This window comes from Canis lupus, chromosome 20, assembly GCF_048164855.1.
Source record: "Canis lupus baileyi chromosome 20, mCanLup2.hap1, whole genome shotgun sequence".
Classification (NCBI taxonomy): Eukaryota; Metazoa; Chordata; class Mammalia; order Carnivora; family Canidae; genus Canis; species Canis lupus.
In genome coordinates, this window is record NC_132857.1 from 14906438 (window position 1) to 14921801 (window position 15364).

The window sequence follows — 15364 nt, forward strand, 5'->3', positions numbered from 1 at the left end:
TGATAACATAAAGACTTTGAGAAAATGTGGTAATAACATAAAGATATTTACTAATACTAATTTCACATAGCATTGAAATTCAAAATATATAGCCACTGAAGTGAATGAATCACAGAACTAACTGATTTAGTAAACTATTTGAGATCTTCATTGAAATCCTCATAAATTTAAGATTCCAGTAAAATAGAAAAAAAAAACTTGCAATGGAAATTTTTTTTTTTTAAAGATCTTATTTATTTATTGAGAGAGAAAGCACGCTTCAGTGGCTGGAGGGGCAGATGGAAAGGGAGAGATAATCTCAAGCAGACTCCACCCTGAATGCAGAGCCTGTTGCAGAGCTCTGTCTCACAACCCTGAGATCATGACCTGAGCCAAAACCATGAGTCAGATGCTTAAGTGACTAAACCACCCAGGCACTCACAATAAAAACTTAAAATAAGTATTTTTAGTATGAGATCATTTTATAGAATTTTATAAAATATATTCCTATTTTGGATTGAGAATAAGCTAATAGAAAATATGAATGCTTCCTATAGATAAGACAATTGAAGTATATCTCCTGGGAAGAAAATTCACTTTATTTTTAAATGCCATTTTAGAAAATTATTTCTGTCATATAAATCATTACTTTTAAACTGCTTTGAAGCCTAAAAGTGATTTTAAATGTTTAGTCAAAAAAATAATAAATAAATGTATGTTTAGTCATAGAATTTGCTACATATAATTTCTATACTGTTTTAGTGTTGTAAGAAAGTTTAAGTAATATAATTTTTCTCCTGTTTATTATAGCAAGTACAGATGAAGTTCAGGTTCTCCAAGGAAATATTGATCAAGTTGCTGTTGTGGCCACTAATATTGTGTTTTTCGTGATTCTATTTATCTTTGCCCTTTTTGAAACGTAAGTTTTATTCTGTCTTCATCTAAATCATACTATATGAATAACTTGCATTTCTTGATGCAACATTAATCAAGCATATCAATGTTCTCAAAACTTTAAGACATTTTTTGTCATGATGTAAAAAGTATATATAAATTTTATGCTTTTAATTTGAATATAGTTGATTCTCTGTAATCTTACTACTTTATCTTACTTCCTTATAAAGAAATCTGTTTCACTAGTCTTTCCTTTCTTTCTCAGAGTTTTATGATAAATATAGTTATAAAACTTCAGTGCCATGATTTAACTAACTTTAAGCTATATAACTATTTATGTATATGAGGGTCAGTCTGGTAGTGTTAACTCTAAGTGCTGATCCTGAAAACTAGTATATTACAAAATTTCTGCCTTGTGTAGGTTTGTTGACCTTTAGCTATCATATGACTTTTTTATTTTTAAAATGCCTTTCTAGGATGCCTGGGTGGCTCAGTCTGTTAACCATCTGCCTTCTGTTCAGATCATCATCCCAGGGTCCTGGGATCGAACCCTGTATTGGCTCCCTGCTCAGCAGAGTCTGCTTCTCACTCTCCATCTGCTTCTCCCCCCATTCATGCTCTCTCTCACTCTCTCTCAAATAAATAAATAATTTTTAAAAAATGAAATTAAATGCCTTTCCATTATACTGTAAAAATAGTACCTTCTTGGTATAAATATTCTAAACACTAAAACTGTATCTCCACATCCACTTCTTTCCCTGGAAGTAACCACTGCTAATAGTTCAGTATTAATTTTTCAAAATTTTTTTTCTATACAGTGTAAGGACTAGCATGTGTGTCTATTAAATCAACAGATTGTGACATTATCATTTGAAATTTTGGTTTATTCCTTTGTCAATAATTTTAACATTTGTATGCCAGCACATGTAAATTTTCTTTATTTTTTTATTTTTAAAATTATTGAGATAGATGAAAGTTTCAGTTCATCTGATTTGGGAGCATTTTTTTAAATTGTGGTAAAATATACATAACATAAAATGTACCATTTTAACTATTTTTAATTTACAATTCAGCATTAAGTATATTCACAAATGTTGTACAACCATATCCAGAATTTTTTCATCATTCCAAACAGAAGCTTTCCACCCATTAAACAATAATTTCCCATTCCGCCTCACCTAGTCCCTGGTAGCCTTTATTCTACTTTCTCTGTGAATTTGGCCAAGCTAGATACCTCAAATAAATGGAATCATATAACACGTTTCCTTTTGTCCTTTTGTATCTTGCTTATTTCACTTAGCATGGTGTTTTTAAGGTTCATCCATGTTATAGCCTGTATCTGAATTTCATACCTTTTATGGCTAAATAATATTCCATTGTATGCATATAGTAGTTTCGTTTATCCATTCACCTGTCAATGGATATTTGGGTTGTTTCCACCTTTTGGCACTTGTGAATAATGCCATGATGCTGTGATGTTGGTGTACAGGTTATCTGGTTGAGTCCCTGCTTTCAGTTCTTTGGGTTGTATACCAAGAAGTGGATTTGCTGGATGACATGGTAATTCTATGTTTTACTTATTGAGAAACTACCAAACCATTTTCCACATCAGCTTCTCTGATTTTATTTTATTATTTTTTTTTAAATTTTTATTTATTTATGATAGAGAGAGAGAGAGAGAGAGGCAGAGACATAGACAGAGGGAGAAGCAGGCTCCATGCACCGGGAGCCCGACGTGGGATTCGATCCCGGGTCTCCAGGATCACGCCCTGGGCCAAAGGCAGGCGCCAAACCGCTGCGCCACCCAGGGATCCCTTCTCTGATTTTAAAATAAAAAAATAGTGATGTTCTTTTTTTTTTTTTTTTTAAGAATGAACATTTTAAGTATGTTTCAGTTCCATTTTGTAGCCAGTTAATAGAGGGAATAGAGTAGGGAAAGAAGCTTGGCAAGGAAGGAGACAGACATATAAAAGAATACCATTCAGAAGTAGAAAAGAAATACATACATTCAAAATAGGGGTGAAAGAGACTGAGGAAGAAAAAATATAACACGTTTCTAATAATTATAGTAACACTCTTACTATTATGTTATTACTTTTTAAACCAATTTAAACCAATTTAACCATGATTAGTTAGAATGGTAAAACTTATGGTTGGTTTGTTCTTTTCCTGTCCTTCAGACTTTTTTGCAATGTGGATATATTACTTATAATTAAAATAGATATTAGTAAATAAAAATACAAACAGCCAAACAGTAGCTTGTATAAGTAACAACAAAATGTGCTTTTTTTTTTTAAAGATTTATTTATTTATTTATGATAGACATAGAGGGAGAGAGAGAGAGAGAGGCAGAGACACAGGAGGAGGGAGAAGCAGGCTCCATGCCGGGAGCCCAACGTGGGACTCGATCCCGGGAGTCCAGGATCGTGCCCTGGGCCAAAGGCAGGTGCTAAACCACTGAGCCACCCAGGGATCCCCAAAATGTGCTTAAAATGTGTTTTTTTGTTTTTTTGTTTTTATGTAGAGCTGGTGTCATTAAGGGATGCAAATTCTTTAATGTGTCAGTATCATTATTAAAGCTTCTATTTCACATTTATCATGACTATAATTTCAATAAAATAAGAATAATTTGTTTTTCTTAGGATTGTTACTCCATTAACAATGGATATGTATGCCTGGACTAGAGAACAAGCTGTATTATATGATGGAATAATACTTGCTGCTCTTGGAGTTGAGGCGCTTATTATTTTCATGGGGATTAAATTACTTTCCAAGAAGTAAGTTATGTATTTTGTTTCAGTGAATTTTAAAATAGACCTTTAAAAATGACAGACTTTTAAAAGACATTTAAAAATGTCTTTTTTAAAGTGAAACATGAAATAGAGCTAACATAAACAAGTGTGTTAGTAAAAATATTTAAAGTTTTTCCCTTCTTATGTATTACTTTCAGTCCTTGAATGTTTTGCAAACAGATTTAAGGTTTATTAAGGAAACATGATATTTCTATACCATATGGCATATTCTTTGGTAAAACAAGATATTTTACAAAGTGAATTAATTGTCTTCTAATATATCTTTTGTATATTCTGTTTTATTTAAAGTATTTTTAAAAGTGTATTTTAGAAAACTTTATCTGCTGTATGGTAATATATATATGCAACAGAAAAGATTTAATGGTTAAGTCTGGAAAATTCTGATTAAAATAACCAAACTTCTGTACTCTAAAACTTCCACATCTTCAGTACATATATATGATGTCACCATAATGACAAAGCTATTATGTAGCATTTCTCAAAGTTACTTGTAACTTGACCACAGAACATTTTTTATTTTTTAAAAAAGATTTTACCCATTTATTTGACAGAAAGAGAGAGAGAGAGAGAGAGAGAGAGCGAACACGAGCAGGGGGAGAGGGAGAAGGGAGACTTACCACTGAGCAGGGAGCCAGATGCGGGTCTATATTCCAGGATCCTGGGATCCTGTCTGAGCCAAAGGCAGACACTTACTAGACTGAGCCACCCAGGCACCCCAAGAACATTGCTTTAAAGAAGCGTTTTGTAAAACTACAGCTGTAAAGAACACGCTTTGGGGAAAGTACATGTATAAAATTAAGTTCATTCATATAGTCTGAGATGGGACATTAGTTGATGAATTTAAGCAATTCTAACAATTTAATATTCCTAAAATGCTTTAATAATACTTCAGAACTTTTAAAGTTGTAAAATCAATTAACAAATCTTGAGTCAGTGTGCAGGGTGAGGTTCGATGGGAGATACTATGAAGATTCCTATGCTTATAGAGCCAAGTAGAGGGTCCACGATAAAGACACAAACATAGACATAGATTTATATTCTAAATTAAATAATAGAAAATGCATTACATCTTCCTACAGAAAAAGAACAGTCCTGCTGATAAGCATTCTTATAGATTATCCAACTCCATACCTTCAAAGAGCCTGTATTCTATTCGGTGGGAAAAACCAATAAACAAAAATATGATGTCAGGTAGTGGTAAGTGCTATGAAGAAGAATGGAGAGAGGAAGAGAATAAATAGTAGCAAGGGCAGGGTTGGAAGAGAGTGGCAGTGTTAGAAAGAAGCAGGAAGGCAAGTTTGGCCAGAGCAGAATGAAAGAAATGGCAAATGGGAGAACATCAGGTTAGAAAGATGTGAAACCTGATAGGTATTCTGAGGGTGATGTGAAGTGATTTTATTTTGTTTTGGAAAGTCTTTGGTCTTGTTTGTATATTTCACTTTTTATTATGGAAAATTTCTAACATATACAAAGGTTTAGAGAGCATCATGTCCTGAATTTCTAATATGCATTACCCAACCTTAGCAATTACTAATCCTTGGATAATTGTGATTGATCTATACCACTACCTACTCCACACTCCCTATCCCTATCCTCTATCCCTGGATTATTTGGAAGCCAATCCCTGATATCATTTCATATCTTCCATAAATATTTCAGTATGTATCTCAAAGTTAATGATGACAACGTCATCACATCTAAAAAAATTAACCATGGGGCACCTGGGTGGCTCAGTCAGTTAAGCATTGACTCTTGATTTCAGTTCAGGTCATGATCTCAGAGTTGTGAGATGGAGACTTGCCTGGCTTTGGCTCTGGCTGGGAGCCTGCTTGAGTTTCTCTCCGTCTCTCCCCCCAGTGCATACACACATAGTGCTCTCTTTCTCTCTCAATTAAATAAATCTTTAAATAAATAACAAAAATAAATTTAAAAATTAAGTGATTTCTCACTATCATCAAATATCCAGGCAGTATTCTAATTTCCTGTACTGTTTCAATAGTTTTTAAGATTTGTTTTGTTTCATACTGTTTTGTTTCACAACTTACTTGACTAAGTTCCTTAAGTCTTTTTTAATCTATAGGCTTTCTGTATTCCTTTTTTTTCCTTATAAATTAAAGAAACTAGGATGTATGTATACTTTATAGTTTCTCACATTTTGGATCTTGCTAATTGAATTCCTGTGGTGGGTTTTTAATTTTTTTTTAATTTTTATTTTTTAAGATTTTATTTATTCATTCATGAGACACAGAGAGAGAGACAGGCAGAGAGACAGGCAGAGGGAGAAGCAGGCTCTATGCAGGGAGCCTGACATGGGACTGGATCCTGGGTCTCCAGGATCACGCCCTGAACTGAAGGCGGCGTTAAACCGCTGAGCCACCCTGGCTGCCCCGGTTTTGTTTTTGTTTTTTTAACATTTTCCTGTGTTTATTATATTTCTCAAAAATTGGAACTTAGATCTAGAAGCTTGATAAAATTTGAGTTCAATTTTTTGGCAAGAATATACTTTATATGTGGTATTATGTGCTTATATCAGGAGAAATGTTACATTTTGTTTATCTCATTTTACACTGTTAATGACTTGATCATTCCTAGATTCATTAATTTAATAGATTATTGTACAGTGCTGGGTTTTAATTCCGTTGTGTCTTTATTTAATTTTTTGGAATATTTTCTTTAGAATCTTCTCATCACCAACTATTTGTTTATCTTGAGGTACAGTTTGTATAGGAATGACAAGAAGACTATTTCCTTTAATTAACTGATTTTTTAAAATAATGAGTTGGCACCCTAACATTCTCTAAAAGTAACCAAGAGTTCTTTTTTTTTTTAAGATTTTATTTATTTATTCATGAGAGAGACACACAGAGAGAGAGGCAGAGACACAGGCAGAGGGAGAAGCAGGCTCCACGCAGGGAGCTCGACATGGGACTCGATCCCAAGTCTCCAGGATCACACCCTGGGCCGAAGGCAGGCACTAAACTGCTGAGCCACTCAGGGATCCCAAGAGTATTTTAATAAAATATGAATTCATATATTATAACATTTTTATATGTTTTAACCCACTGTCATTACTATTATTTTTTGTGTTCACACTGTTGTGTTTTTGGCCAGCATTTTCAGATTGGCTCAGAGTACCTTTATGTAGATATTAGAAGTGCCTGGTAGACTGATAGCTTCTATATTCTCTAGTATGAAAAAAAGTATCCAGGCTCATCTTTTTTTTTTTAATTTATTTATTTGAGAGAAAGAGAGCAGGTGTGGGAAGAAGGCCAGAGGGAGAAGCAGGGAGACTACCTGGGGTTTGATCCCAGGACCCTGAAATCATGACCTGAGCCGAAGACAGATGCTTAACTGACTAAGCTATCCAGGCTGCCCTTCCGGGCTCATCTTATACATTTTCTATTCCAGATCTGAAATCCGCTGGTTCTATTTAGTAGAAATTTATATTTAACATTCATATTAACTGGTATATGACTAAAAGCATCAAGATACTGTATCATAGTTTTTAAAATATTAAAGTAATGAAACTATGTAATACTGTTTTATTTTTAAATTACAGAGTTTCTGTTCTTTAACAGGATTGGCGAGCGTGCTATTCTACTGGGAGGATTCATCGTTGTATGGGTTGGCTTCTTTATCTTGTTACCTTGGGGAAATCACTTTCCCAAGATACAGTGGGAAGGTATAGCCATACATGTTTCTATAATGTTAACCCCTGTTATTCATCTAAAATTAGAAAGTAATGTACTGTACTAATTTTATTTTTATAGATCTGCATAATACTTCAATTCCTAATACCACATTTGGGGAAATTATTATTACTCTTTGGAAGTCTCCAAAAGAAGATCACAATGAAGGACCAACTGGTTGCCCAATTGGACAAGCTTGGTGCTTCTACACCCCCATGATCCACCTGGCCCAGTTCCTCACATCAGCTGTGCTCATTGGAATAGGCTATCCATCCTGTAATGTTATGTCCTATACATTATATTCAAAAATTTTGGGACCAAAACCTCAGGTGAGTCAATTACTCTGATACTGCTATTGCAATTAAATGAAATATAGTTGTAAGCATTCACATTTTTTGCTACCATTCTCTATTTTTATACAAGCTGACTTAGCAGATTTTTATCATATTTAGCACTTTTTTTAAAAAAAAGATTTGATTTTATTTTGGAGAGACAGAGAATAAGTGTGAGAGTGAGGGAAGAGGCAGGGAGAGAGAGAAAGAATCTCAGGCAAAAAATAAAAAAAATAAAAAAGAATCTCAGGCAGACTCTTTGCTGAGTGCAGAGCCTGATGCGGGGCTCAGTTTCACTGCCCTCAGATCATGACCTGAATCCAAAACCAAGAGCCAGACACTTAACTGACTGAGCCACTCAGGTGACCCTCAAGTTTTATTTCTGACTCTTGTTTTTAGTAGAAGTTGTTTAAATGGTCACAAAATGAAAATATTAATTTCTTCTTTAAAAATTACACCAGTGGTTTTACATTTTCAGGGCAAAAATTAATGTTTCTATTGAAATAAGGCAGAGAAAAGAAAATGTTTAATATTGTGTTTTTAAGCTATAATAAACACTTCTGAGTTTTTTAACCTATAAAATTGTTTTTTCAAATTTTTAAAATAAAAAATAAAAGCATATTATAAAAGCAGATTACAAAAGATAGTTGTAACAAAATTCAAATAGTTTGAAATGTGTACAGTAGAAAATGAAGGCTTCCCTTAGCCTCAACACACTAAAGCTGACCCTTGTCCATTTGTATACTTCTGGACATTTTTTTTCTTTTTTTTAAAGATTTTTATTTATTTATTCATGAGAGACACAGAGAGGCAGAGACATAGGCAGAGGGAGAAGCAAGCTCCCTGCAGGGAGCCCAACATGGGACTTGATCCTGGGACTCCAGGATTATACTCTGAGCCAAAGGCAGACACTCAACCGCTGAGCCACCCAAGTGTCTCTCAAGACATTTTTCTTTTTTTTTTTTTTAAAGCTTTTTTCTTTTAATTTTTTTTATGATAGTCACACAGAGAGAGAGACAGGCAGAGGGAGAAGCAGGCTCCATGCACCAGGAGCCTGACATGGGATTCAATCCCGGGTCTCCAGGATCACGCCCTGGGCCAAAGGCAGGCGCTAAACAGCTGCGCCACCCAGGGATCCCACAAGACATTTTTCTATACCTGTTCAAGCATATGTACACTCATGCCTTTTTAGAAAAAGATAACACAGAATATATCTTATGTATATCAATTTTTTTGCATCTTGAATTTTTTTACTTAATAGCCATAGTATTCTTTCCATGTTAGTGCATAGAGATGTTCTCATTATAAGATCTTACTCCATATAAGATCTTGTTCTTTTAAGCAACGGATTAGCAGTCCATTCATTAAATATACCATAATTTAGTTACTTAATCTACCATTGATGGACCGTTAAGTTATTTTCAATTTGAGGATATTAAAAGTATTGCTGCACTATACATTCTTGGGTAGATTGTAGGGTTATAGTTTGGGGGGTACAGTAGTTGGAAGAACAACCTTGTGGTATAATGAAAAGTGATATAATGGAGTCAGCCAAACATGCTTGGACAAGTTATTTGAATTTTCTGAGCTTCAGCTTCCACATTTGTTAAATGGGGATAATAGCAATTGTAGAAATTTGTGAATGTTGGAAACAATATATGTAAAGCACCTAGCAGAGTGTTTGGCAGATAGTAAGTACAAAATAAATGTTAGCCATAAGGATAATTAAAAAATTATATTGTAAAAAAAAAAAAAATTATATTGTTTCCAGGGCTTCAGGTGACACTGCTTGTCTCTTTATACTACTTTATTTTTCTTAAACTGACTAATCAAGTAAGTTTACTGTTTGTTAGTTGCTGTATTTATAGAGAGGCATTTTATATTTAATTTAAAAGGAAAAAAGATGGAAAAAGTGATTCTTGTGAGTTTATCATAGTTTGGTAATAGTAGTATCATCCTTATTATTATTAATTTTTGTATCATCCTTATTTTTAAACTAACTAAACCTGAATATCAATCTGCTTCTCCCTCTCCCCTCCCTGCCACAGGGTGTGTACATGGGCTGGTTAACAGCTTCTGGAAGTGCAGCACGGATTCTTGGACCTGTGTTCATCAGCCAAGTGTACACTTCCTGGGGCCCACGATGGGCATTCAGCCTTGTGTGTGGAATAGTGATGCTTACCATCATACTCCTGGGTGTGGTTTACAGAAGGCTTGTTGCTTTTTCTGTAAGGCATGGAAGGATTCAAGAGTAACCTGACACAGGATGCCGGGGTGGTTCAGTGGTTGGGCGTCTGCCTTTGGCTCAGGGCATGATCCCGGAGTCCCGGAATCAAGTCCCACATCGGGCTTCCTGCATGGAGCCTGCTTCTCCCTCTACCTTTGTCTCTGCCTCTCTCTCTCTGTGTGTCTCATGAATGAATGAATAAGGTCTTAAAAAAAAAAAAAAAAAGTAACCTAACACTATGATGGAAAGTACTTGTTGTATGGGACTTCCTCTTCCAAGGCTCTGCTAGATCATTATTATGAGTCAGTTTCCAAAAGTCAGGCTGCAAATATTGTATATTTTTAATTACAAAAACATATATTGAATAATACAGACAATTCTGTGTGTAATTGTGAACAGTGACCTAATATAAAAACACTGGTTCACAATTTCCTTATTTCAAAAAGATATTCTATTATCGCGTCTCTTTTGGCGTTGCATGAACTCATGAGTGAATGGACAATGATTTATAAATATGAAGTTGTACTCTTAGACTGCAGAGGTGTCATGAAAATAATGAGAAAATATGCAGTGAAACCATAAGGAGAGTTCTGTATGAATTAACTATAACAAAAGAATTAAATTATAGAAATTACCTAAATAGAAGTACCTATGTTTGAAGATACCTACTTTTTATTTATTAAAAAAAAATGCAGCTTCTATTTTCAGTTTTCCTATGAAATAAAAGTCGTGACTCTTAAATTTTCTATTTACCAGGGCCTGCCATTCTCCCTGACATTCTATAAGTCATTATTTTTAATACTACACCTTTTGTCCTATTTTAGTTCACGATCTCACTAAGTAACCCCTAAGTTAATGGGTAAGCACAAATAATGCTAATATTTGAGCACTAAAGAGGATTAAGAGATCCAGATGAATTACACTACCTTTAATAGGACTAATTACATTTTTCTTTCAAGTACTAATTATTCACTTTCAAAATGTAAGTCAAGTGTGTTACTATTTATTCAAATTATTGACATTTTCAACTCCCTTAAATTCTGGAGAAAAACTATCACTTTAATTATTTACTTTTCCCATCTTTTGGTAGTGACAAGGAAGACATACAGTTTGTTTTCAAACTATGTCTCCGTAGCTATTCAGAACTGTAGAATTTTAAATTTGCATGGGCCATGACAGCCCTAATCTAATCTAGTTAGGCTAATAAATATTTGTGGTAAAATTGCTTTACTGTAACAGCGTACTGAGTTTACTTGAAGTTGGCTAAATCACACTATGTATACATTTCTACCTCTATGTAAGTTGAATACTGATAAGAGGAACTAGTATAGAATTATGTATACTGATGATCAGTATTACCAAAAAATACAAAAATATTTCTAAATATTTTTCCAAATGTTTCCTATTCTAAGTTCTGTTTTCAAATCTTAAAGTAAATACGTAAACACTATAATCTGCACTTTATACTATGTTTGCTATACTCTTTCTTTCTTTCTTTTTTCTTTCTTTTTTCTTTTTTTTTTTCTTTTTGGCTTGACCAACAGAAATTTATTTCTCACAGTTCTGGAGGCTAGAAGTCTAAGACCAAGGTTGTCATCAGGGCTGGTTTCTTTTGAGGTCTCCTTGGCTTGTAGATAGATATCTTCTCCCTGTACCTTTTGTTTTTCCAGCTTTATTGAGATATAATTGATATATAACATTGTGTAAGTTTAAGGTATACAATGCATTGATTTGATGAACTTACATATAGCAAAAAGATTACCACCATAGCATTAGCTAATACCTATATCCTATCACAGAATTATCATTTTTTTTTTTTTTTTGGTGAGAACATTTAAGATCTACTCTCTTAGCAACTTTAAATTATATAATACACTATTATTAATTGTGATCACCATGTTGTACAGTAAATCCCCAGAACTCACTTATAACAGGAAGTTCTCTGACCAACATCTCCCCATTTCCTCCACCCCCAATCCCTATCAACCATCATCCAACTCTCTGCCTCTAATAGCTCAGCTCGTTTAGATTTCACATATAAGTGATATCATATAGTATATGTCCCTGTCTTTCTGTCTTATTTCACTTAGCATAATGACCTCAAGGTCCATCCATGTTGCCACAAATGGAAGGATCTCCTTTCTCATGGCTGAATAATATTTCACTACATACGCACATCTTCCTTATCTATTCCTCTGTTGATGGACATCTAGGTGGTTTCCATGTTTTGGCTTTGTGAATAATGCTGCAATGAACATGGGAGTGCAGATGTCTCTTTGAAATCCTGCCTCCTCCTTTGGAACAGTGCACAAGGGCCGGCCCCCTTTTCTTCACTTCCTCATCAGTACTTGCTATTTCTTATATTCTTCATATTAGCCATTGTCACTGGTGTTAAGTGACATCTCATTGTGGTTTTCATTTGCATTTCCTTGAGGATTAGTTGATCTGGAACATCCTTTCATGTATCTGATGACCATATGTATGTCCTTTGGAAAAATGTCTTTTCAGATCCTCTGCCCATTTTTTTTAATCTTTTTTTTTTTTTTTTTTTTTTTTTTTTTTTTTTTTTTTAAGTAAGCTCTACACTCAGTGTGGCACTTGAACTCATGACGCCAAGATCAAGAATCTAATGCTCTATGGACTGAGCCAGCCAGGTGCTCCTCCTCTGCCCATTTTAAAATCAGACTATTTGGTTTTTTGTTATTGAAATTTGCCATACTCATAAATCAAACTTCAGCTCTAATAGAAAGCTTAATCTGACAGAAATCTTGATTAAATTTTAGAGATTGTTTTTACTCATCTTCATCTCCCATAGAAAGACTCTGCTTTGGTTAGACTTATCAGAGCCATAGCCAGGGGTTTCTGGCTATTTGGTCAAGACCTGGGATCTCTCTTCTTTGATGTTCTGCAGCTCTTTCCTCAGTCTTACATTTTTTGGGTCACTTCTAATCCTAAAAAGAAACACCCTTGGTTTAGATAGTGTGTACAATAGAAAATAATGGTGATGATGAAACTAATATTTATAGAATTCTTCCCATATTGCAGGCAATATGTAATACAGAGTTTAGTTTTCACAGCAGTCCTATGAAGCAAAGTTACTGTTATGATTCCCATTTTACAGATAAAAGAACAGGCACAGAGAAATTAAGACATTTGTCTAATAAATATCTGTCTTTAGACTCCACACTCTAAACCACTAAATTTGTTAGAGTGGGGGAAGTAGGCCAGAAAGTTGCAAGAGCAGTTAATTGCTTATTTTAGTGTAAATTACATGTACTGGTGACTCCTGTTAATAGAAATATTAGGAAAATATAATATGAAGTCCACTAATTGAGGCTGTTATCTTAGCGTAACAGACTGTTTCCATCCAAGAATATGACATAGAGAAGTTGCCCAACTTCCAAAGATTTATAATATCGAATAAAATTCAGCTAAACTATGATTTTACAAAAATGACTAACATCTTTCTTTTTATTAAGAGTGCTTTCTTTTCTGGATTATACCACCACACATCTTGCCGCAGAAGACGACAAGGAAATGACATAGGGTTGAGGAAAAGGCAGGGGGATAAAGTTTCAGGAAAAAATCACTAGTTGAGGTCTTGAGTGGGTCAAGTGGATTATAAATTGGAAAAGATGATAGGTATGAAAAGCTGCTGAAAATAGTTTGTATTTCAGAAAAAATAAGTTTTTGAAAACCAAAACTTAAAGTGATTTTTATATTTGAAGGGATTTATAACTTCAAAAAGCATCTCCATGTTACCTTGCTAAGCTGGCCTACATTTAAACTCTTCAAGTTATCTTGCATAAAGTGAAATCTGTATATAATATTTGTTTGGTCTCTAAAAAGTATACACTGTTTATCTGCATCTGCTCAAATTCTTGAGATTAACTTATTGTGAGAGGATATTTTTCGGTACCTTTTTCGACTACTGCAAATTTATTTGTAATTTAATGTATTTTAACATTGCGAATGTACATTTTCTAATAAAATTATTATGTATATGTACCATAAGCCTTAAAAGTATTTACTCATACTTTCAATACATATTCAAGAGATACCTACTATGTACCAATCACCATGTCAAAATCACAGAGCACCTCCCCTCATGGGACTTACATATTGACAGGAACATTAGACATTAATTAGTGAAGTGGTTGCACAAATGATTATGTTTAAGGGAAGGGCGACGAGAGAGATGTATAGGAAACTATGGGGATGATTAACAGAGGGTCTGAGCTGAACAGGAATGTCAGGGACTGTTTTGCTGAGGATATAATGGTTAACTGAGGCCTGGTGGAGAGAAAGGTTTGGACTGGTGCATTTCAGGCCAAAGGCATGGCAGGTGCAAAGCCCTGGAGGTGGTAAGATATTGGGGCTTTCATGGAACCACAAATAGATCTAAGGTGGTTAGAGTACAGTGACTGAGAAAAAGTCTTATTAGTTGAGGATATAGAGGGGCAATTCAAGGTCTTGTAGACCTCGGGCGGTAGGTCTCCAGTGGTAAGAGGTATTCTAACTTTACGGATGGTTGGAGTTAGGAGTCTAAAGAATGTCTTCAAGACTCTTTTTTCTTTAGTTCTACATGCTTGACTTTATTTTCAGGTACTTTCCATTCTGTGGCAGGTTGGGCACTGTCAGCTCCAATCTTGCAACATCTTTGTAAGTCACAATTCCAGAGAAAATTAGCTCAGGCAGAAATATCAGAAGAGGCTCCAACTAGCCAACTTTAGCATATATACCTATCCCTGAACTGCCCAGATGGGCAGGGAATGGAATCCTCTACTAACCCAGGCCTGGATCCTGCGTCCATTCTGGGAATGCAATTTGTATGTGGAAGAGACAGGAGGGGAAGAACCTGGTCAGGCTTGTCTTAATTACATGGACTAAAAAGATTTAAAACTGAATGGAGGAGTTTCCATCAAAGGAAGGTCTGTTGAGCTGACAAACAGATGTTTATTACTATACCGTCACCTCCTGTTTTCTCATCATTGCAATCGTAGAAAATATTACATGCACCACTGTGGAAAATAGATGAAGTTGCTTGTCCCCAGCTTCTTCAGACAACATAGGCTCCACCAATCAACTCAGCTCTGAATTGGTCAATTTTCCATTTAGGAGTATAACGCATTTGTGACATACCAATGTCAGGAAGCATGATACCATATTAGGTATTTTGGATTTAAGAGAAATGGGAAGACATTTAAGGTAATGTGGTCTCTAAAAAAGAAACTTGTGCTCGTAGAAATGTCTGATTCCAGGTGCGGGGTAAAATGAAGTTAAGACATCTTGTGCCAGAAAGCAAGAGTGTTCTCAAAGACTACACAAGTCTTGCCAAAAGGACACAGGAGTCAAATAAAGAGACTACTACTGGCCCAAAATAGGGCAGTTAAAGGATTGAAAAGAGTATCTGTAGCTGATTTAAACACA

At 34.7% G+C, this 15364-nt stretch overlaps 1 protein-coding gene across 15 annotated transcripts in view; it reads left to right on the top strand.

Moving 5' to 3' along the window:
• Nucleotides 1-15364, top strand: part of MFSD8 (major facilitator superfamily domain containing 8) — a 126381-nt gene that overhangs the window by 105298 nt on the left and 5719 nt on the right. For 14 of the 15 annotated variants that reach the window (XM_072788452.1, XM_072788460.1, XM_072788450.1 and 11 more), the window contains 5 exons: nucleotides 790-898; nucleotides 3516-3650; nucleotides 7265-7368; nucleotides 7457-7704; nucleotides 9756-13942. In XM_072788452.1, the coding sequence (XP_072644553.1) occupies nucleotides 790-898; nucleotides 3516-3650; nucleotides 7265-7368; nucleotides 7457-7704; nucleotides 9756-9962 (803 nt within the window). In that variant the 3' untranslated portion in view covers nucleotides 9963-13942. Of the gene's footprint in view, nucleotides 1-789; nucleotides 899-3515; nucleotides 3651-7264; nucleotides 7369-7456; nucleotides 7705-9755; nucleotides 13943-15364 lie in introns of those variants that run through there. The other variant, XM_072788461.1, reaches the window with a different exon arrangement.